Source organism: Anas platyrhynchos, chromosome 2 (genome assembly GCF_047663525.1).
Source record: "Anas platyrhynchos isolate ZD024472 breed Pekin duck chromosome 2, IASCAAS_PekinDuck_T2T, whole genome shotgun sequence".
NCBI classification, from domain to species: Eukaryota; Metazoa; Chordata; class Aves; order Anseriformes; family Anatidae; genus Anas; species Anas platyrhynchos.
Window position 1 is genome coordinate 119,027,800 of NC_092588.1, and position 23,288 is coordinate 119,051,087.

At 40.4% G+C, this 23,288-nt stretch overlaps 1 protein-coding gene across 1 annotated transcript in view; it reads left to right on the forward strand.

The window, feature by feature from the left end:
- Nucleotides 1–1,570: 1,570 nt before the first annotated feature.
- TOP2B (DNA topoisomerase II beta) overlaps nt 1,571–23,288 on the forward strand; it is a 62,903-nt gene continuing 41,185 nt past the window's right edge. Inside the window, exons 1-3 of the mRNA XM_038175537.2 lie at nt 1,571–2,090; nt 16,256–16,429; nt 22,570–22,660. Of these exons, the coding sequence (XP_038031465.2) occupies nt 2,007–2,090; nt 16,256–16,429; nt 22,570–22,660 (349 nt within the window). The 5' untranslated portion in view covers nt 1,571–2,006. The remainder of the gene's footprint in view (nt 2,091–16,255; nt 16,430–22,569; nt 22,661–23,288) is intronic.

Genomic DNA, 23,288 nt, shown 5'->3' on the forward strand with positions numbered 1-23,288 from the left:
CGCTCATGTCTGTGACTTGTTCTATTTCTACTGCATACATCAGTGGTTTTCTACCAATGCAAAAAGCCTGGAACAGATGCACTCCTGCTATTTCTTCTGGTCCTCCTGATACTCACTGTAGGCACCCTGGTTCACTAAACCTACTTCATTGTACCAGGCCCTACACACAGATTTGAGAATTAGAAAAAAAAAAACACAACAATTCTAATCAGCACGTCCAACACTGAAGCAGTAGGCAGAGCCCCGTGAGTGCTACCTTCTTGTTCTGCAAGAAACACTCTTATCTTGCCCAAGTCGAGGAAAACCCAGGCTGCAGCTCAGGGGCACATGCAGCTGCAGTAAAACGGGGCTGGAATAGATAACGTAGTGTCCGCGCTAGGCAGATGCCATTATTTTCTCTAATCCCTGTGCAGCACTTAGATTTTAGTTTAGCGTGTTCCTTAGAAACTGGCGGAGCAAAATTATGCTAAATAAGCAATATTTACTATAAATTCTTCTGATCCTTCCCTCGAGGCATAATTGAGCACTACGACTGCCTCCTCAAAAGCAGCTGCTCGGTTTCCAACATTTTTACTACTTCAGAAAAGCGTTCTGCGAAGGGAAAACCTTTAAATTATCACTATTCGACTGAAATTATGCTCTTCGGGTACTGATTTGTCTACCGAGCGGGACATGGGGCTGCTACTACCCCCTCCTTTTGTGACTTTGAGCAACTCGAGGCGCTGAGGGGAGGGCTGCTGCGTGCCACACACCAGGAGGGAAATCAGAAATTGCAAACTGGGGGCTGTGTGGTGTCAGAAACCTACGGCCACAATGTTTTGGTTCATTCTGCTGCTGGCGGAAAAGCGAAAGCGGCTTGGACTGGAAATATTCGTCATGCCCAGGCCCCACATAAGACGAATTTCGAGCTCTGGTGGTGGAGGCAGCTGCGGAGTGGCAGCGTGCGATGTTTTACTGGGTGGCGGTGGTGGTGGTGGTGGTGGTTTTCACCAAAATCACAAATATTTTAGGAAGGGACCGTGTGGTGTGTGTGGAACTGGGTGCCGCGTTACGTGACCCTACAAGAAGGCGAGGCGGGGCTGGCTGAAGGGAGACTAGGACACGGCGATGCTCAGGAGCCCCCCCAAAAAATGGGGGAAACGGGAAAAAAAAACGGGGCCGCGCCGAGCTCCAACCCCAGCACCTCCCCTCAGGGGCCCTGAGGGGAGGGGGCCGGGGGCGGCCGCGGCCGTTACGCCCCGCCCCTCCCCTCCTCAGCGCCCCCGCGCGGCGCCCAGGCTCTTCCTCCCTGTTGCCACCCGCAGTGACGTAACCGCAGCCCCGCCGGCTTCCCCTTCCCATTGGTGGGCGGCCCTGGCACTCAGCATGTGATTGGCTGCCGGGCGCGGGGACAGGGCTCCGGTGGCGGCGGTGTGTGGGGGGGGCGCAGAGCCCGGTGCGGCGGCGGCGGCGGCAGCGGGGCCGCCATTGTCCGGGCACCGGGAACGGGGCGGCGGGGCGGGGGGGGCGGGAAGGAGAAGGGGAAGGGGGCGGGGCCTGCGTGCGTGCGTGAGGGGAGCGCGGAGGAAGGAGGAGGGAGAGGGGGGGCGCGCGGGGGCGGGGCGCGCGGGGGGCATTTTGTTATTAACCTCGCGCCGGGGCCTTTGTGGCGGCGGCGCTGAGGCGGCGGCGGGGCTCGGGTGGGCGCTGAGGGCAGCGGGAGGCGCCGGGCCCGGCCTCCGGTTGAGGCGGGGAGGGGGAGGCGCTTTTGTGCGTGCGGCGCGGCCCCGCCGCTGCCCTGCCTTTCCCTTCTCTCCTCTCCTCAGCCGCCTGCGCCCGGGTTTCCGCTCGGCCCCGGCATGAAGTAGGGGCCGGGCCCGGGAGGCTGCGGGTGTCGGGAGGGCGCTGAGGGGGTCGCGGGGCCCGGGCTGGGGCTGGGGCCGGGTCGCGGGGCGAGGCGCGGCGTTGGGGCCGGCCCTGTGGGCTGCCGCCTGCGCGTCGCCTGAGGAGAGAGAGACGGGAGGAAAATGGCAAAGTCCGGCGGAGGAGGAGGAGGAGGTGGCGGAGGAGGAGGAGGAGGTGGAGGAGGCAGCGGGGGACTGACCTGGGTGGTAAGTTGGGGGGGGGGTGGGGGGAGTTGTTGAGTGTTGAGGTGATTTTTTTGTGTGTTATTTATTTATTATTTTATTTTTTGAGTCCCTTATGCGTGTGGGCCGGCTTTTAAACGAGGAAGCAAGCAGGGAAGGGGCAGCCCAGCCCGCACAGCTGCTCTGTAGGGGTCCGGGCTGAGGGAAGGTGCCCCGGGGTGGCAGGAGGGGGCTGGCAGCCACGGGGGGGTCCTCCGGGTGCATGGGTGGGTGTCGGTGTGTGGGTCTGTGGGCAGGGAGGGGGAAGGAAGGAGCCCCCCGCCTCACAGGGGATCGCTCAGCAGCAGTGCTGGCTGTCGCCCTGTGCAAGTCGCAGTTACAGCAGCATAAAGCCTTTGTGGGCTGCCAAAGGGGTCCTGCTTGGATCCCAGCCTCTTTCACAACTAAAAGGTGAAACTCTGAAGTTTTCGGGATGGGTAATGAGGCTGGAGCCCTGTGCTCCAAGTTGTACCTTGGAGTTAAACTTCATTGTCTCCCACAAGGTGCCATGCTATAACAGGGCTGAGAAGGTTGGGGGCTGTTCGTTTGCTTTCTTTTTTTGTTCCTTTAACTGCTTCTCGTGGATCAAACAGCAGTAATGAGGCTTGAGAGGGTGCAGGTGATGAGTGCCTCTAGGACTAATGAATTGCTCTGAAAAGTTGTGAGGTCTTTTGAGGGTATTGGCCTTGGTGCCCAGCACTGAGGGATGCTGTGCGGGTCTGTGGTGCCAGTGGGAAGGAGGAGCAAAGATGACCTGAAGGGGCCTGGTTCACCCAGTCGATAACTTCCTTGCCTCTTGCTTTCTGGATGTGGCATTCAAAACTGGGTAACTTATTTAATGGTGAAGTAAAAAAAATGGTGCATCTGGGTGGACGGTGAGGTGGCTGTGTCTTTAACCAGATGCACGTGCTTTATGGAGTTAGGAACTTTAAGAAGTCTTGTGTAAGAGTAATGAACAAACTTGTTCTTTGGTTGTGTCTTTCTGCATCTTTGAGCTCTTGAGGAGGGAAAAAAAATGCATTACTGAGGTGAACAAATCCTGTGTATTCTGATGGTGGGTGATTTCTGTGGCTCTAATTACTGCATTTTATGTTGTTAATTCTATTTAATTTTAAGAAGCCAGCAGCATGAAAAGGTATATAAAAATGAGCAAGTTTCTGGGTGTGTCACTTGAAATTAGACAGGTTAGATACAGGAAGAGCCAAAGTGAAGAAGCTAAAATCATTCAGCTTTGCTTTCTGCAATACGGTGTGATCTTTATCATTTGGTCTTTGCTTAGCTCTTCAGAATTAAGGCTTTTACAGTATAGGTTGGACAAGTAATTGAAAGTTTTACACCTCATGTAGAAAACTGCGGAATGAAGTGTGGAAATCACTGAGTAGGCATTTTAATGAAACGTTCTTAAATCGAATGGGGATGAAAGTATGGTGAGTCAACGGTTTTCTACAATTGGAAGTAATTGGACTCTTCCTTCTCTAAAAGCAGTAAGGAATAAAGTGTTTTTGTCCTGTCACAGTAGTTGTGGAGAAATAATTAGATCTTAGTTAATACCCTGTGTTGACTCTGTTCAGAAAGCTGTAAGACTTTTTTTTTTTTTTTCTTTCTCCTATGTGCATCTTAAATGCTGAAGGTAGGACCCGTGAGACAGTTCCTAAAGCCAAATGTGTTTGCTGTCAGCTATAGAATACTGGCATACAGAAGAGCAATATTGGGGTAGTGGTTAGCAGTTGGTTTAGTGTGTTAGGTGGAGAAAATGGTGTTGGGGTCAGATGTTGGTTGAGGTGTAGATGGGATATGCTGGCCTTGAGGTTGAGATGTACAGAGTTTGGGACAACTTCAGTCTTCTGGTTTCAGTCTGCCTGGCCTACGTCTGCTGGATATGTAGGTACTTGCTACTTGATATTAAGCTCTTCTGAAACTACCTTGAGGGTTTTTTTAGGCTTTGTATTACTGTGGTGAAACAATCAGGATGCTTATTTTCTGAGTAATGTATTTCTATTGTTAGTGGTTTCTTTTTAAGACCATAGGAGTTAAACAATTGAAGAGGAACAGAAATAAGTCTAAGCTCTAAAGGGGGGGGGGGGGAACGTGTTTAAAAATTAATGTGATGGTAGTTTGTATTTCAAATTAGCAAATCCTGGGTGTGTAAACTGGTTCTCACGTCTCACTAAAGTTGTCTGTGTAATTTTGGCTTTGACTGTGATTTTAAATGGTATTATTGTTCTTAAGTTCAGCTACCTAGGAAAGAAATGTAAGCAGTTTTGAAAGAGTTTGGGTATTCTTTAAGGTACAGAATTTACACTGGAGTGAATTTCCTACTGGAATGTCCTACAAGTGTCAGGTGATACATACTTTCTCTTTTAGAGGCAAGATGAATTATGTGGCTGTGGAAACAAACAGCCAGTCATTCATTTTTAGCTACCTAGTAGCTTAGCTTAGTAACAGAACTTGAAGAAATGTAACTAGCAGCGGTGGGCTGGGAAGCAGGCACAGCTATTGGTGATAGGCGCCCATGAGAGTGTACCCATTTAAAAAGTTTATTAGGAAAACAGTATATTGTTATAAAACTGAAAACAAACTAGGATAACTTCAAACTTATAAATTGTACTAGTGTCCTGGTTTCAGTTAGGACAGAGTTGGTTTTCCTCCTAGTAGCTGGCATGGTGCTATGTTTTGGCTTAGGATGAGAAGAGTGCTGATAACACCCCGATGTTTGAATTGTTGCAGAGCAGTGCTTACACCAAGCCAAGGATTTTTCAGCTTCTTGCTCTGTCCCACCAGCGGGCAGGCTGGGGGTGCAGCAGGAGCTGGGAGGGGACAGACCCAGGACAGCTGACCCAAACTGGCCAAAGGGGCATTTTACACGATATGGTGTCATGATGAACAATATATAGGGGTGGCTAGCTGGGGTGGGGGGCTGGCTGCTTGGGGTTAGGCTGGGCATCGGTCAGTGTGTGGTGAGCAATTGTATTGTGCATCACTTGTTTTGTACACATTATTATTATTAATGTTATTGTTTTCCTGTCTTAATAAACTGTCTTTATCTCAGCTCACAGGCTTCACTTTCCCATTTTTCTCCCTATCCCAGAGAGGGAGTTGGGAGTGTGAGTGAACAGCTGTGTGGTGTTTAGTTGCTGGATGGGTTAAACCACAACAACTAGTTACTTTTTGAGGAGTTTTTTTTGTCACCCAGCTGATTGAGTGTACTTGCAGCTCCCGCTTCCCCTGTAATGCTGTAATAGTTGATAAAAGGTGGAGTTCTGACCAACAGATTTATATTAGTTATTTTTTGTGGATGATCTCCAAAGGTCACACAGAAACATGTTGTGTTATGAGTTAGCTACAAAAGCATTGATCTGTAAAGTAGAGGAGTTTCTATTGGTAAACATAATGACACTTTCTAATGCTAGAAAAACTTGCTTTAAACAAAACTAGCCACTCTTATCTTCACCCTTTCTTTGTGTTTATGGACAACTGGAAATGAGCTGTCATGATACAGTAATAGTGCTTTTTAAAATATGCCCTGTATTGTCCAAGTGAAGTAATTTCAAGTAACTCTATGAGGTGTGTTTGCTCTGATACAGTGGTAACACACACAGAACCATTGAAGTGGTTTCAAACAAGCAATACTTTTGCGGTAACGTGTGGGAATGTTTTCAAGGCTTTCTTCTTGACCCTAAAAGCTATGTGAGCCTTATAGATGAAAGCTGAGACTCCTGAAAACAGTTGAAGGCTTCAAACACCACTTCCATCTTCCAGCTCTTTGTGAAGGAAACACTTCTAGGAAACGCTAGCTTACCATAAATATATGCTGAGCATTAATGTGACTTTTCTTTTTTAAAAAAGTTTGTAGCAGAGGTCTGTGTGTTTCTTGAACAAAATAGAACAGCAGCAATATGTATACCAGTTAGGCCTAGACTGGTTCATACATGGTTTGAATAAATACCTGAGCTGTATATTGCGAAGTGGAAAGACAGATGAATTTAAATAATTTAAATATTTGCTATTAGCGTTTCTCAATAGCCTCAGAGTTTACACTGAAAATAACGTTTGCAGTAACATCACCTTGCTTTAAACAAAAAACATCTATGCAATAGAGAGGATAGGACACTTCACTCAATACAAAACACCACCATCAAATCTCTGTTAAAGGGTCCTTGTCTCTCTTTTATCACTTCATTTGGAAACAAATGCTCTGAACTGTAATAAAGGATTAGCTTTCAACGGTTTGACTTAGCTGTTAGTAATTTGCTTCAAGAGGATTAAAGCAAATCTTTGTCTGGATAATGCCTGATAGTGTCCACTGATAGGCCGTAATTTGCTTCCTAAGGTTTCTGAACTAGGTGGTTTCTAACTTCATGGGTAAGTTTTTTCCATTGGAAATCTGGCTAGGTTTTCTCCTTCCACAAGTACCTGCCCACTGCTGCAGTATGTACTCCATCAGATACCCTGTTTGGGAGCGGAGGCTTTTGAGTGGAACGAGGCAGGAGGAGCTCCCTTCTTCTGTCACTGCGGTGAGTCTGTAAGCCTAGGCCTGTAAGCCGACAGGGTTCTGCCTGCCTGAAGGACAGTTAAGCAAATATGACCAGTAGTAAGACCAAATCCTGATCATATCTTCACTTTTTAAAAAATTAACACACCAGCCTAGAGAGGAACCAAATGTAAACAGTTCTTTATTCTCTTAATTACCATTTATTACCACTTTATTCTGTTCAAAAGCAGGAATAAGTGCTTGAAGTTCCTACCCTTAGCTTCTAGACCTTTTCAGTTGCCTTTATAGACCCGGGTTAAAGTTCAAAATGATCTTTCTATTCTTTCCATTTATGTATTTTTTTAATCTGGATCAAGCACTCTGTTTCTCCTCTGGCTGAAGCTATGCCTAGGACAGTTCTTGTAACTGTGTATGCCATCAGTTACTTTCTTATCATGCCTCTGACACCTTGTGGCCTCTCCAGAGGAACAGAGGTCTTCAGCTTTTGCGGTGCATTGATTGACTGGCCTTCTCCTGCTTTTAATAAGCACCTATCTTTTCTTTTGTGATGTTGTCCAAAGAGCTGTGGCTTGTGTGTGTTTTCTTCCCCCTTTTACCACGTTATGCAATGGAAGAGAGGTCTGACCTCAGGATGGTACTGTTACGTTTTAGTAAACCTAATGCAGTTTGTAGGTGTTCTGGAGCAGTGTAGTCTGTCAGCAGTCGAGGAGGAGCTGCATTTCCTTCTGCTTCTGTTGATTTTTCTGGTTCTGGTGCCCTTAAGAAAGCAGAGGTGCAAAGAGGTGTGATGGCTCACTCAGATATTCTAGCACTAGAAGAAAATGTTTGTGGCTTGCTTTGGCAAGTTGGATACACTTGTGATTCATCAGATGTTACGGCTTGCCTGCCAGAAGGGAACGTTGTTACCTTTATTCTCTACTCTCCACAACCATCCAGTGAAATACTTCTGTCGTCGTCTTGTTAAACAGCTAAATAATGCAGGGTCAAGGATGTAATGGAGATGATGCTAGGCAGAGACTTGGTGATGGAATAAGATCAGGGCGACCTCTTTGTGACTGCAGCTGAGCCAGACTCGCAGCTTAATATTATGCGGCTTCACCCCGTGCGTTCTGTGCTGGGAGGAAGACTTCTTACAGCATCAGTGAGAGAATGCTGAATCCGTGGAAGTGAGAAACTAACAGAATTGTAATGAACCTTAGGAAGGTATGTGTATCTTGGAGGGAAGGGTGGTTAAAGGAAAATGCATGGGAGATTAAGTGTTTGTTGGGTGAAGGCGTACATTCAAGTACGTGCCCTCTGTTAATGGTCTCTCTGTCTAGATTTGTATGTATACATAAAGTTTCCAAGCTAACTGTACTGCATTAGATGTGAACTAAAATTATACTGTTTAGGTGGATAAAGTGACCTTTCCAATAAAAGAGCATATAAGTAGTCTAGGGTAGGCAGTTTAAACCATATATATTTTTTGCAAATCTAAATATAGTGTCTTATTTTCATAGACCTCGTTTTCCAGAATCAGACTTCTAATTTGTGTGTGAACTGTGTCTACGTGCAAAAGCTGTCTTCAAATACACATCTATATTTCAATTAATTAAAAGCATCAAATATGACTCTTAAGGTTTCTATCATAGATTTTGCCCAGGGCAGGGGGAGAGGGAGTGCAAACAAAAAAGCACACTACCACTAAAGCTGATATGAAATATATGGAGAGAACTTGGAAATTAAAACTTCTTTTCAACGTGGGTAATTTAAAATAGTCAATTTTTTGATCACCACTCACAAAGAAAATATTGTTCTGCTCAATATAGGTGTTTTAAAAGGTTTCAAAAATGTATCGGGCAAAAATACATCATTCTAAATGGGGATAACTGTTTGAAGAAGCCTGTGTTGAAAATTGCATGCTTGGAGAATTAGTGGTGTCCTCTCAAATACATGCAGAGAAATCCAAGTACTTTGGAAGAAGGTATTTTAATGTAGATATCCCTTATTTAAACACTGAAGTAAATATTAAGTCAAGACATGTAAAATGTTTTTATTGAACTTTAAAAATAAATAGTAAAACTTAAAATAAGACCTGAGATTTAGTAACCAATGAAGGTGTAAATATTAAACATAACAAATGCTTGTTTATAAACATAAGAGAAAATTATTCCTCTGAAGTAAAATGATATATCAGTTCTTATATATATATATATATATTGGTTCAGAAATGTTTCCTTGCTCTCTTCTTCAGTTAGTTCAGTAATGAGTATATAAAGGGCTGATCTGAAAGTCAGGGAAAGATTTCACCCTCGCCCCCCATAAATGAGGATCAGATCTTCTAGTTTCAAAACTCTGGTGTGATCACACGTGCTCTTACTCTTAGGGCCTGAGTCCCTTTAAATTATGTTCCCAAGTGCATGTTGAACTTTTTCTGTGATATCGGTTCATCTAGTTTCATTTATTAAAGCTATTTTAAAATGCCTCTGCATCTTAATGCAATTCTAATTTACATATAAATACACTTTGCCACTGAAAGCAAATTAAAGCACCACTTCTAATTTTTTATTTTTAATGATAAATCTGCATATTTATTACAGTGTACACATCGAAGTAATTCACTTTTTTTAGCAACAAAATAAAAGGGCGTCAGCGCAGCTAGTGTAAAGGTTTCTTAAGCTAGAATGTGTTTGAAAGGTTTAGATCTAAACATCAGAGCTATATTTCCCTTAGATATAATTTTAAAAGTTACCTTAAAATGAAAAAGATGCAAAAGAGGGCTAAAATTGTTTAATCTTCTGTATGGATTTTTCTTGATATGTGAGGTAGAACTGCAAATGCGGTATTAAGCTGTCCTCCTTTAAGGGGAGATCTATATTCTTAAGAGGTGCTGAGTTCTGGTATTCTTTCTTTTATTGAATGAGTGGATGTGCCCTAGATTGGGGCTTCCTATTCCTTATCAAAGATGTTGAATGTTGTGAGAACAGATGTATGAAGAACTGGGCAAACGTCTGCAAGGTGCCACAAACTCACATGCCAGCTTTCTCAATCTGTGAGGGAATCTTCAGGGAGAGAGAGAGCAAAGCGCAATATTTTCTTGTCACAACAGAATCATGGGAGCTGTAAGATAACAGAAAAGTGATTTTCTTATAAATCAAAAGAATCCAAGATAAGTAGAAAAAATAAACAGCTAATAAATGCTCACTTCCTTGTACCAGAACATCTGATTCTCCAGTAAGCTTGTACAGAAAAATGGGCCAGTAGACAACTGTTTTCTCCCAGTGAATGAAAAATGGGGGGAAGGCTCCATTTGCTTCTTGAGCTGATTTATTGTGAGCTCAGTTTTGGTTCCACTGTATGGAGAAGCAGGGAAGGAGAGAGAAGTTTTCATTTTTGGCAGTGGTTAACTGTTGTTTTCTATAACAGGGAAATCTGACCATCCTCAAGGCATTCTATGAAACATCACAAAAAGCATTGATGTAATACACTGTTTTGAGTCCAAATTGTTCAAACCAGGAGTTTTAAATTCCTCTTTTTTTCCTATTTTTCTTTTTGAAGTATACAAACTTGTTAGTAGGCTAGAGCAAGACTGGTTCTGGGTGACTTTGCTGGGAACTCTTTTTTTCTTTATCTTTGGGGAATGCGATAGAGATTTAGTTCGTGCCACCAACAGTAAGCAGTGGTGTATGCAAATTTGCTTTGCTAACAGGGAACTGTTACTTTTGTGTGTTTTCATCTTGGGAGGAGAGCCAAACCATTTGTTAAACACAGCAGGGAAGTGGTTTCATTTGAAACTCCCTCATTTTGTTTTCATGGTGGGAGGTATTCTCAGTCAGTTTTCTTTGGGAAAACTGCAAAATGTTGGGGTACCAATGTATTCATCCTGTCTTTTTATAAGACAAGAGGAGGCCATTACAGTCTAATATATTGCACTGGGCTACACTCAAGTGTAAGTTATCCATAGAGCCACCTACTAATTAGCATATTACACCTATAGCTTTTTGAGGTGTAGCATCTTTTCAGAGGAGGTAGGGTTTTTTGAAGTGTAAGTGCCAGAAAATCTACCGCATTCCTGGATTCCATTATTTAATTAACCTCCCTAGGTTTTACAGCTTAATTACACTCAAAAGCTACTGTCTTGTCCCACTAAATGTGCTTACCCTATGCTTTATTTAAGGAAATGTAGGACAAGCCATGTGCTTTTCTAAAGTCTCATGTCCCAGGGCTGCATTTATGTTTCAGGAAAACGATTCTTGCAAGTGCATGTAATAGTTTTAGATTAAGGCAGAATAGACAAAACGCGGGTGAAGATGACCTCACATTCTGATGTCTCTTCTCTGTTCATCTACAACTATTCTTGAGTTTTCCTACTTAAGTATTTAATACTGTGCTAAGATTAGCACAATGAGAACTTTCTTTCACAATGGAGTAAATGTTATAATTTTATTTGTCTTAATCTAATCTCACTTTTTTGTTTGCCCAGAGCACAGCATTAAGGACAAATGTCCAAAAGACAAAAATGAAAGCATGAGCACTGCATCAATATCAACTTGTGTGTTAGGTTAACATGGAAAAGAAAGAATGACTGGGCAGACTAAAGAAATAACAGCACATGGACAAAGTACTTGTCTTCTAGTCTCTTTTTTTTCTTACTTCGGAAGAGAAGACAGTGGCTAGTACAGAATTAAGTCTGCACAAGTGAGGAACGATTAACCACTTTTAGGATTTTCAAATTTGTATTTTTTTCAACAGTGGGAAATTCAGCTACTTTAAAAACCTAAGCCTTTAAATAAAGTACGGAAAGTAAAGGTGTGTGTTCCATTATGGCAACATCGAAACTGGTGATGAAACTATGCCCTTCTTTGTTTCAGCCTTACATTTTCTTCTCTATTTAGATAAGAATAGCTTTTCTCTGGGTTTGCCAAACTGTCCAGTTCAAACGTGTCCGGTGATTTAGCATGTTGAACTACAACTGTTGCAGCACAAGTAACCAAACTCAGCATGGTGACTCAACAGGATTTCAAAACAGAGGAAGACCACGTGAACCAGTTTTCATTAAAAAAAATAAAAATCTGCGATGTCTTGTGTGCTCTGTTATGAGCAGAAACAAAGGGGACTGCAAGAAAAATATTGCAAAATGTGAAGATAGATGCAAAATCCAAGCAGATGAGCTCTGAAGTTGACTGTAGACAGTGAAAGTTTTGTTGTTAAAGTGTACCCTATTAGAGGCTGCTTGGGCTCTTACTCTTGAGGTCAGAAAAGGAAAGTGTGGATATAGCTTTCAAATGCTATTAGGTAAGTTTATACAAAACCAAAACAGGAACGTCTACAATCATTAAAATCATACAGGAGAAAGCAGTTACCATAACAAAACATGCTTATGTTTTCATACCACACATACACCATTGCTTGATGCAGTCAACTGACCAGCAAGTGCTCTTAATTGAGAACGATTACTTTTTTTCCCTGTAGAGTTACCACTACCCTGTGTTTGTTAAGAGTCTAAGATGCTGGCTACATCTGAGGTCACAGTATAGGCATGCAGTTACATTTTATAAAGAAGGATGCACAGTGCATTTGGTTATCATATTCTGACCTACATAACCATGGTCATCTTGCTGGCTGACGTGTTTGTGGTTATGTGTGCTCACGGCCAGCCTAGAGGGTAGCTGAAAGACTCAAGAATCTCTATAAAGTCTTGCATTGGGCAGGGATGTTGAAGAAGTTGAACACTGTCAAAGGGAAAAAAAAAAAAAAAACACGTAAAAATTTGCCACATTAAGATTGCAAATCAGACCCTGAAAATTGGGTAACCAATTAATTATTTTTTTTTAAGTAAGCTGACTTACTGTGAAGCTAGAAGACTTAAGCCCCATGTGATGCTTGGTTAATTCTCTTTAGGGTGTTTCTCATAAAACAACAGCTGGTGCTGTTTTGGAAAGTGTTATTGGAGCTCCAACAATGTGAAGATCTCCCATACAGGGCAGAATACAAAAGACTTCTTGAGACAATTCCAAAATATACTGGCAAGATTGTCAGTTTAACTGCACTGCAGTTTAGTGCTTGCTCAACTTAAAAATAAATAAAAAGATTGGCTCTACACACTTGCATCTTAAGTAACAGAAGCTCAGCAGATGAAAGCATTTTTATTTTTTTTAGAGGAAAACATAATGGGAAGGCCGTGAGGGATATTTGTGTCCACAGATCTGTGTCATGAATTTAGTGATCAAGACTTTTGGGAGAAGGTGGGGAACTTCTAAACATCATCTGTATTCTGCAAGTACCTGTTCAAGATAGATCCAGAGTTGGTCTTCTGTTTCAGAGCACAGCACAGCTTAAAAGGCCCGGTATGGAAACTTGCATTTCTGCAGACTTCTGACACTGGCATCGATGCATAAAAGTGTTATTTTATGTCTTGAATGCTTTTTGGCTTTTGTGTGCTTGTCTTTCAATAGTGTGCATGTTAACTATTTTAAATCCTGAGTATTTATAACATGCATACATAAGATGTACTATAATTGGAGGAATGTACAAATAAAAATCTGTCCTGTTCTCTGAAAATATCAGTTGTATCTAAATGGATCACACTGAAAAAGTGTCTGCAGTGTCTTAGTAAAAATTGTATGATTAAAGTTTTGTAAAACTACTTTGTTTTTATAATGATTGTTGACCAGAAAGAAAAAAAAAAGTTATGATGGTCTTATTTTTTTCCTCCTCTTGAACCATATGTAATTGGGTTTTAACTACTGCGTTACAGAAGGTAACAGACATCTTACTACTGCTGAGTTAAAGCAAGCTCCCTGTTCCTCAGGAAGTGCTGCTGGTGGGGGATTAGTCCTTTTAGGCAGCAGTTTGGTTAGGTGTGACCTCTATCCTCTGTCAATGTGACAACCACCTGGCAGTAGCATCTCACTGGGAGTGCTCTATGGCTTTCTAACTGATAAGTGGGACAGGTTGTCCATAAGATTTCTGCAAGTTCTCTGTAAGACTTTCACTGGAGTACAGAAATGCATTTCCTAGTTTTGTGTTTAAGCCTAGGGCTTGTAGGCATCCCTTTCCAATCATTCCCTTTTGTAATAAATACAACCTAGAGGTGTACAAAAAAAAAAAAAAAAAAAGCCCTTGAAGCCTAAGAATTGGGAGCAAACAGAAGAGTTCTATTTGAACAAGATCCTACAGTCTTTCATACCTATAAATCTTTTGCTCTCTTTATGAATTGCATTTCTTCTCCTCCCTTCCTTCAACTCATACTTCAATTGAGAAATGCTTCCATTGTTTCTTCCAGGATCTTGGTTTTGTTAATGTTGACTGAAGCAAGAAAGGCAATTCATTATTTTCTTCTGTTAATTACTGGTCCCTTCAGACCATGTGAACATAGAGTAAAAAAAAAAAAAAAAGTGCTAACAGGGCTATGGAACCAGTAAGTGAGATAAGGATGGATGGCTCCCATGAAGTATGACATCTTTTCTCAGAAGACTGATAAATTAAAACAAAGATGATCATAAAATACAGCCAGTATGGTCAAAAAGAAAGAAAAATATGTAGCGAAGCTCACTGGAAGCCTCACAGAACTACTTTAATGAAATAGAGTTCGCGTTGCAACTATTGGCAATTCTTCTGTTGTAAGAATTCTTACTCCTCTTCTTCTATGTGTCATTTAAACGTATCTGTACGTAATATCGTCTTCCAGCCTGCCTTCCAGATCTGTGTTGAATCTTTTTAGCGTGGTGGTGGGAGGGGTGTCACAGTTAAAGACCAAACTGACTTGGATACCAAAACACTTTAATCCACACGTGCCTGACGTTTTGCAAGTTACACAACTTTCACGTTTGGTGATGTGCTCTGGAGCATGTTGTGCTCCAGAGAAAAAGTAGTGAGAGTTGGTGTTGTGGTTCCAACCCTGCTGTGTGTAGTTGTGGTGCAGGCTTGTGGGGTCCCCTGGGTTCTTTCCCCCATAATTCTGGATGCTGGCAGTTACTGGATCGGGGTAGAATACTCAATTCTTGTTTGGGTTCGCTCAGGGCCTAACAATTGCTTGGTGTCATCACTGCTGCTCACAGTCTGCTTCTCTCAAAGGTTCTTGAAGTATGTATTTAATAGTGTTACCATAAACAAACTATAAAAGTTTGATTTCTGAGTCTGCAAGAGAAAGGTAATTTCCCCTGTTCTGATTGGAATAAAATGCTTTATTCCTATTCCTGCTAAGAGGAAAAGAGCCTCCAAGCTTAAATAAAAAAAAAAAAAAAAAAGATGAAGAATACTTGGAATATACTACAGGGATAATTGTCCTTGTTAAATGTGTGTTACAGGTTGGTGCTTGGCCTTCGTGCTGAAGTTGTTAGAGTGAGTTCAGTATGCTTTTCTTCTTGTGTTCCTTGCTCCTATATGCTTGTATGCTTTCTTTGCTTTTACTGCTATCTGAGGCTGCAACAAGGGCTAAATTGAGAGAGAACTGATGATATCTTCTTCTGGCTGGGAAGTTTCCATGGTTGCTGGTTAATCCAGCATTGGAGTTTAGCTTTTATGTACTTCTTCAGAGACTTACCAGGAACAGCAACACGGGAGTGTAATGTTTAGTTGAGCAGTGAGTAGCTTTTGTCGTCATCATTTGTCTATTGATGGTTTTTACTGCATACGTAATACCTGCCCCAAAGTTGGTTAATGCCACGTAGGAAGAGGCTATTTCGGCTATTAGGCAGGTGGAAACAGAATTTCCAGCATTATGTGTGCTAGCCAGGCAAACACATCATGTGAGTTCAAATGACGTTCATTGATGTTTTTAAGAGAATTCCAGTTTGCAGGCAGGAATGTGTACTTTAAAATGCTGTGTCTGGTCTCTTGGTGGATATGCTCTTACTGTCCGAGAACAGGGCTCCTCTACATATGGTTACTCTGATTTTAACTTTCTTCATTTGGTGTGGTTTTATTTCAATACAAAGAGATATTTATCAGGAAAAAACAGCTGAAAGATGCATCAAATCATTAAACGCCTTATGTCCTCCCTCCAAAAGTGGATTAATTTTCTGTAACACTGCTTGCTCTCACAGTCAAGCTATCTGTCATAATCTCCAGCCACATTAGGCAGGAATTCAGTTTGTATTCCAGCAGTAACGTGTGTGATTCTCTGTTCTGTCCTTGGCTTATTTCAGCATCAAGCATTCCAAACTGGGATTCTATCAGGTTTAATTACTTTGGTTATATAGAATATAAATTATAGAAGATGAGAAGTGAGAAACCGTAGTGGAGGCACTGTATTTCTTAAGCCCCTGGAATGAGTTCTCCAAACAAAAATGTAAAAGAGTAGTTTTACTGTCATTGTTCAGAACAGTATTTAGTGGTTTGGATTCAAATGCTTAAGCATAAAATGGGTGTTGTAATTTTTTTGGGGTGCTAACTTGAAGAAGTGTCTGTCTTTTTGTCACACAGTATTTTGTCATACTTAGTAAGTCAGAGAAGTTAGAAAATGTACCAATTTGTTAAGAAACTGTCTCATAATCTGTTGAATTATTTCTGTTGAGAGGACAGTTTGATCTTAATACACCCAGAACCTTAACATTTAAATTGCGTGACAGGTCTTGATTGTATTTTAAATCTCTGTCAGGCTTCGTTTATAACTAGAGTGTGACAAGTTGAATAAATCAGGTTGATTGTTGGTGTCTCTTTTTTTTTTTTTTTTTAGACATTATTTGATAATCAAATCAGTGCTGCAAAAAAGGAAGAATCAGAAAGCATTAATAAAAATGACACTTCAAAGAAGATGTCTGTTGAGAGAGTTTATCAGAAAAAGACTCAGCTTGAGCACATCCTCCTCCGTCCAGACACCTACATCGGATCAGTTGAACCGTTAACTCAGGTAAGTTCCATTAAGTTCACCATCTCAGTTTTTTGTGTTAATGAGGAAATGACTCTTTTGGTAAATAAATAGGCAAATCTGTATTCCAGATTGTCATGCTATGAACTATAGTTGTGTTTATGCATGAATGTGTAAGATTCATAGAATCGTGGAATGGTTTGGGTTGGAAGAGGACTTGGAAAACCATCCAGTTCCAACCCCCTGCCATGGGCAGGGACACCTCCCATCACACCAGGTTGCCCAAAGCCCCATCCAGCCTAGCCTTGAACACCTCCAGGGATGGGGCATCCACAGTTTCTCTGGGCGGTCTGTGCCAGTGCCTCACTGCCCTCATAGTAAAGAATTTCCTGATGTCCAATCTAAATCTACCCTCTTTCATTTTAAAACCTTTGCCCCTGTAAAAAGTCTGTCTCTCTCTTTCTTATCAGTCCCCTTTAAGTACTGAAAGGCTGCAATAAGGTCTCCCCGGAGCCTTCTCTTCTCCAGGCTGAACAACCCCATCTCTTTTAGTCTTTCTTTGTAGAAGTGTTCTATCCCTCTGATAATTTTTGTGGCCCTGGGAGGGGTCAGAGATGACTTTCTAAAGCAATGCTTGGTTCACTTGAAAAAATATATGCTGGAAAAAAAATGTTTAAGTTCAGTCAAAGCATAAATACATGCTTACATATATATTTGTGTGTGTTTACAAATCCACATATGCACACAAATACGTGTACACATTTGTAAGTAGCATTTGCTGTAGCTCCAAAATGCTTTGTTCTGTTTGTTTAGTTGGGGAACTGAGAATTTAAGCCCCCTGCTGGCTCTTTTTTCAGCTGTTTTTGTGAAGTTGCTTTTTTTTTTTTTTTTGAGAATTCACTGTCTATACCGTTAGAACTTACTTTGAAGCAGAAAAGAATAGATTTTCACTATAAAAGTTCTTGTGGGTTCAGCTGTAATTTTTACCAAACTTACGTTTCTGCTTTTGTCCTCATATGACAGCAGTGATCACATTGGAAGAGTAAGGTTCCTGAAATAATTAGATATGAGCAGATCCAACACAGTAGCAGCAGATTTTCCACTTTTCTGTGGGTGACAGTAATCTAGATTGGCCACATAACAACTGTCTCCTAAGCAAACAGTTGCATTTTGTAAGGAGAAATTTCAGCATGTGGAAACTTCTGACTGGATATATTGGAAACCAGGTTCCCACTGCCTTGCATGCTCCTCCAGAGCTGTGTGCCGGCTGCTCCAGAATTCAGAGCTTTCCTTGGAGGAGAAAAATCACACGCATTTTAAACTCCCTACACTGTAGTATCAGTGAATTCTTTTTGTATAATTGTAGGCAGTATGTTCTTATATACTTAATTGTTTTCTAATTCTTGGCTGGAGTATTCTTCGAAGGATGAAGGAGGACAGCTAGAAAGAGCAAATCTCTGAAGTGTTGCTCTCTGGATTACCGGTATAAATCAAAGTGTTACTGAAGTGGGTTGTTAGCTTAGAGGAACAGCTCTTTTTTCAACTGGGAAAAACTGTCTGTAATTCTGTTCCATGATGAATTTTTTAGAATTTGTCTGTAAGAGATTAAACTATGTAATTGTAGAGCACTTCAAATCATTCAGTCCTCCTGAGACTTCTGGAAAAAATTACAGGCTCCTGACTCCTGCTGTATCTATTATTGTAACAAAAATAAGTTTTTCAGAAAGAGGTTTTTCCTTTGTGTCCTGCAAGGTGCAGCATGGTATTGTAGGGGGTTCCATTACAAATATAATCGTGGCTAGAAATTTCAGCTTTTGTCATCATTTTGGTTTCGACAGCTCCCACTCAATTGTGGTAGCATTTAAAAAAAAAAAACAAGGAACAAAATGGGTTTCACTGAAAATGGTCTTTGGTGCTTAAAATACAACATAAGTTTGTCTGCTTGCAGGATCCATAGGGACGATATGGACATGAAATTACTGGACTTAAGAACAAATCTAAACATGAATTCCATCAGACTTAGCAAAAAAAAAAAAAAGTGTAACAAGGAACACAGGTTCTTTCTAATATCCCAAGTTTATTTTTATTATGATGGCCTCTCTGTAATGAAGACCCTTTTGTACTGGGTTCACCTACAAATACACCCTCAGAAACGGCAAGGCTAACTAAATGGCACATAGCTAAAAATGCAGGGCCAAAACAAGTTACTTGAGTTCATGCATGAGGTCAGAGGCAGAACTAGCTCTCAGGTCTTGTTCCACCTACATCCATAGGTATATGCAATTCTTCTTTTCTTTGTGAAAGTACTTCCAACATAGGAAATATCTTACAGAATAATTTTATAGCCATCAGAATCATCCTTTATTTTTCCATCTTCACCCATACACAACTACGAGAACTGAGTAAAAATATCTTAAACACAATTTTGGGCAGAACTTTTCCATTAAACCTGATGGATTTTGATCATACGTTCTCTTGATAGAAAACATTCTTTTTCTACTGTAGACCATCTGCATCTAGAAAAAAAAAAAAGTCTTAAGAATGTATGAAAAAAATCAGAATCTCCATCACACCTTTTTTGTTCTTTGGGTAATACCACTACATGTGGTATTATCAGATTGCACTCATATATTTCATGAATATCATACTGATTTTGCAAACCATGATTCTGGTTTCACCTTGTTCAAGAAATAGGATAGGAGCTGCAGCATCTACTGTTACCAGAAAAGTCTGTGAAAGTGTCTTTCAGTCCATCCAGTGCCAAGGCTCACAAGAAGAAATTACAAGCACTATTTGCACAATTGTAATGAGTCTTCCCTTCCACTGAATCTAGGAGGTACTGCATAAATAGTTCACACTGGAACTGGGAGACATCACCTAAATACAAATTTAAAAGGCTATTTTTAATTACAATCATGCAGAAAATCTGTTTGCTTAGAAAGAATGTAAAAACTTAGTGTTGGACTGTTGTCAGTACACATAACAGTGAGTGTGATCAACTGCATGAGTTATTGCTTCAAATAGATTAATAGTTGATGTTGTAATGGTATTTTATCAAAATAGGCAGTTGAGACATTCTACTAGTAGTTGGACTTCCCCATGAACTTTCCAAATGTCAGTCTTTGTGTTTGTATGAACAGTTAGAATTCTTTGCTCTGAAGTTTTCTGTGTTGTTCCAACACGTATACACACAAGACGCATACACCAATCATTTTTTTCAAATCACTGTTCAGAAGCTGAGTTAGACTCCTGCAAGTGTGTGGTAGTTCAGTGGAAATGATGGAAATCGACACAAAAATCTCTAGATAATGAACAGATCTTAACATTACAACAACCATGAGCTTTTGACTCTAAAGTTACGTAAGCTAGCTGACGTTGGGTGTTCAGGTGAAATAGTCACAGATAGTCCTGTATTTGAACACAGTTGATAATATTTCAACTGTCATATGTGCCACCTGGGATTCACACACATTTCACATTAAAAAAAGAGCTTATTTTACTGATTTCATGGCTGAAAAGACATTCTTCAGTGAAAGCTCTCACTCATGAAGAATTCAGCATAGGTTGGTGCTGTTTTGATACAGGGAAAGCTGAAATGAATCCAAAAGGTATGAGAACTAAGATCAACTCTTCTAATCTGCATATTCTTTTTTTTTCATATGCAAGTAATGTTTAATGAAGTTAGTTACGGCGTTGGCCATGTTGCAGTTTCTGGAATACGTGGACTCTTCCTACTAGTGCTGTGATGCTTCCCCAGTAAGGTGTTTGGAGGAAATTAACAAGCTGAAATAGCCTATAGCCTTTTAGTAAAAAAGAAAGTGACAGGAAAAGAAACACCTCAGCTTTTATTCAAATGAATTTGCTAATTATCATAATCAGATAACCCTACCCCATTACTGTAATGTGTTTTAGTATGGGTTTGCGTGAGATTTAGCACTAACACCAACCCCAAGAATAGCGATGCCGTGATTTGCTGAACTTCAACAGAGACACACGATCTTTGGAAAAAAAGGGCAATGCACCTATATTGTGCTTAGACCCTTTGCTGAGATCTGAGGCCGTTTGTGCTAAGTGCTGCAGAAACACATACCAGAAAGTATCATCTCCTTTGAAGATTTGAGGAGCTAAACCACGATAGAGAGGAAGGACAAGTAGAAAAAGAATGAATCAAGCAGTTATATTCAAGAACAGTCAGGCTTATTAGGGCTTTTTTTTTCTTTAATGTAATGGTAGGATTGTTAAATAGGGTGAGAGGAGTGTCCAAGATAACAAAAGTAAAATTGAAAAGAAGGTTGCAGAGGACCTAAAGCTGGCAGAGAATTTGTATTTAGTGAGGTGGCATAACTGCTGTGCCTCAAACTTATGGCCCTTGTAACTTCTTATTGAGTTGATTACCAACCTGACAGAAGACTAATGCAGCAGAAAGGAGTTTTTTGGGGGATGGTTTTATGAGCTGAATTGACTCATTAGTTAAGGGATTAGATGAGCAGCAGGACCATTCCACTGTGCATAGGGTAGCTTAGGACCAAGAACCAAAAAGTGGGTAGTGAGGAGCAGTGGAAAGGAGGCCACCGTTACAGGAATCTCAGGTTATCGCTGGACTTCACCCTGCAAACAGGGTGAAGGAGGAAAGAAAGCCTGTTGGGAGAGTTTTGATGGCAAGTTGTATAATCTTCTGATTACTTCTAATATTTCTAAATTGAAGGGCTTGGGCATGGAAACGATATATATTTAGGTTACCAGAGGACCTCTGAATAGTGGCCAGTAAAGGGTGATGAATGCACAGCTGAATAGAACCATTTCTTGTATTTCTCAGATGTGCCTCCTCCCACTGTCCATGGTTGAAAGAAGTGAACCCTGAGAAACCATCCTTGACAGTTTAATAGTATGATATATTAAAAAAAAATGTTGTCAAATAGTTTTATGAGGTACTACAAAAATTATTACCTTCCTTGGATTTCTCCTCTGGGAGAGCTTTAACATTTCTTAAAAACAATTACGAAATGTGAAAGCTGGAAAGAGTACATTGGAGTATTTGTCTTTGTTGCTACAACTCCTCCTGCTTTCTGATTCTTGGAGTCGCTTGTACAATAGTCTGAATAATAAACCATTGGACAGATCAGGATGTCTGGATGTCTGCTTATTCTGCAGTTAATTGTTTGTATTTGCATTGCTACATAGAGATTGCAGTTAGCATCCATGTGGGATACAGGTGAATTAAATCAGAATTAAATATATTTTAATATTGCAGGAGCATCTGGAATAATGCATCTAGTAGGTAAACCTCAATCTTTAAATTGCTATTTGAGTTACACCTATGAGCTCCATGGAAAAGGAAGGATCACAGTAGTGGTATGGTACATGAAAACTATGGGAAGGATTAAAGATCAAGATGTTGCTTTGCTAAGATCTTTAGTTCTGTGAACTCAAAATCAAATGGCAGAATTACACTGTAACAACTTTATGTGAAAAATGTGACTGATGTCTAGATTCAAAGGAAAAGAAGAGGAAATACATGTAAATCTGATTAAGAAATTAAGAATAAAGATAAATACTGCATCTAGGTACCGGTATTATTTTGTTCAGTACTGGAGACTATTGTTGGGATAAATTCTTACAGATAAGGTCAGAAATTTATGGCTGTTGGAGAGATCCTTGTGGAACACATGGGTTTGTTACCAATGCCGATTTTATCATTATGTTGTAATATTTCTTAGGTTAACGAATCCTAAAATCCATGTTTTTTGCATGTATGCATGATTTGATGAGCAGTTTTTCAGAGTTTGTATTTAGCATATGTATTTGTTGAAATATTCTACAGGATTTATCACTCTCCTGCTTTGTTAATGTTTATATTTAAGTCAATTGCTATTCTAGTAAAAATATGGATTTATACAAGATTCTCAGAAAATGCACTAGGTTTCTAGTTGTTGATAATCCTTTTAAGAGTTGCAAATCCTGGGTATACATCAAAAGAAGTATTTACTGGGCTTTTCTTCTCCTTTTTGGAAAGGCTCTCTTTGTACTTTTATATCAGCTAAAAATTGCATCACAGTGATGAAGTTAAAAATCTCAATTTTACTGTTGAAATGTTAAGTATAAAGTATGAATGTTTTGTTTTTGAGAACAGGTCAATAAGTATTTTTCTTTTTCTTTTTTTCTTCTTTTTTTTTTATATGTAGTTAATGTGGGTTTATGATGAAGATGTAGGAATGAATTGCAGAGAAGTTACCTTTGTCCCAGGCCTATACAAGATCTTTGATGAAATCCTTGGTACGTATAACATTATTTTAGCATTATGGAGTACAGATTATTCTGAGAACTCTAAAATACATTAATTTATATCCAGGTTTTGGTGTTCCACTAAAATACAGTGCTTGGACATTTTAGTGCATGCCAGCACTGTAGTACAGTTAAAAATGGAGAAAAATGCGTTCAGTTGAAACTGCAAGAAAGTATAATTATTTGTTACTAAATGTCCAAAATAGATGATATTTTGTCATTGATATTGTTACAAGATTTTTTAATCTGCAAGGTTGATCAGGCTAGCAGTTTTAGGTAACATTTAAATGAAGACTTTTCTGAAGAGTTTTCTGAAAGAAGACAGCTGAAAGTTATCTAAGTTAAATTATCATCTCGTGAATCATTAAAACTGCCTCCTTGTGTGAGAGTGGTAGTGGTGGTGTGATGGTCATTCTTAGATGGATCATTTCTAGACTTCAAACAGTTTTAAAAGGGATATGAATCATACTGCCATTTAAAAGCATGGTGGTTGAGGCACAAACAAAGGAGTTTTAGAAAATCATGTCCTAAGTCCCTGAGTCACTATGACTTACTAGCTTATGATATTCTCTTGGTGACTGCCACACATTGAAGACCAACTGGCAATAGTGATATGTAA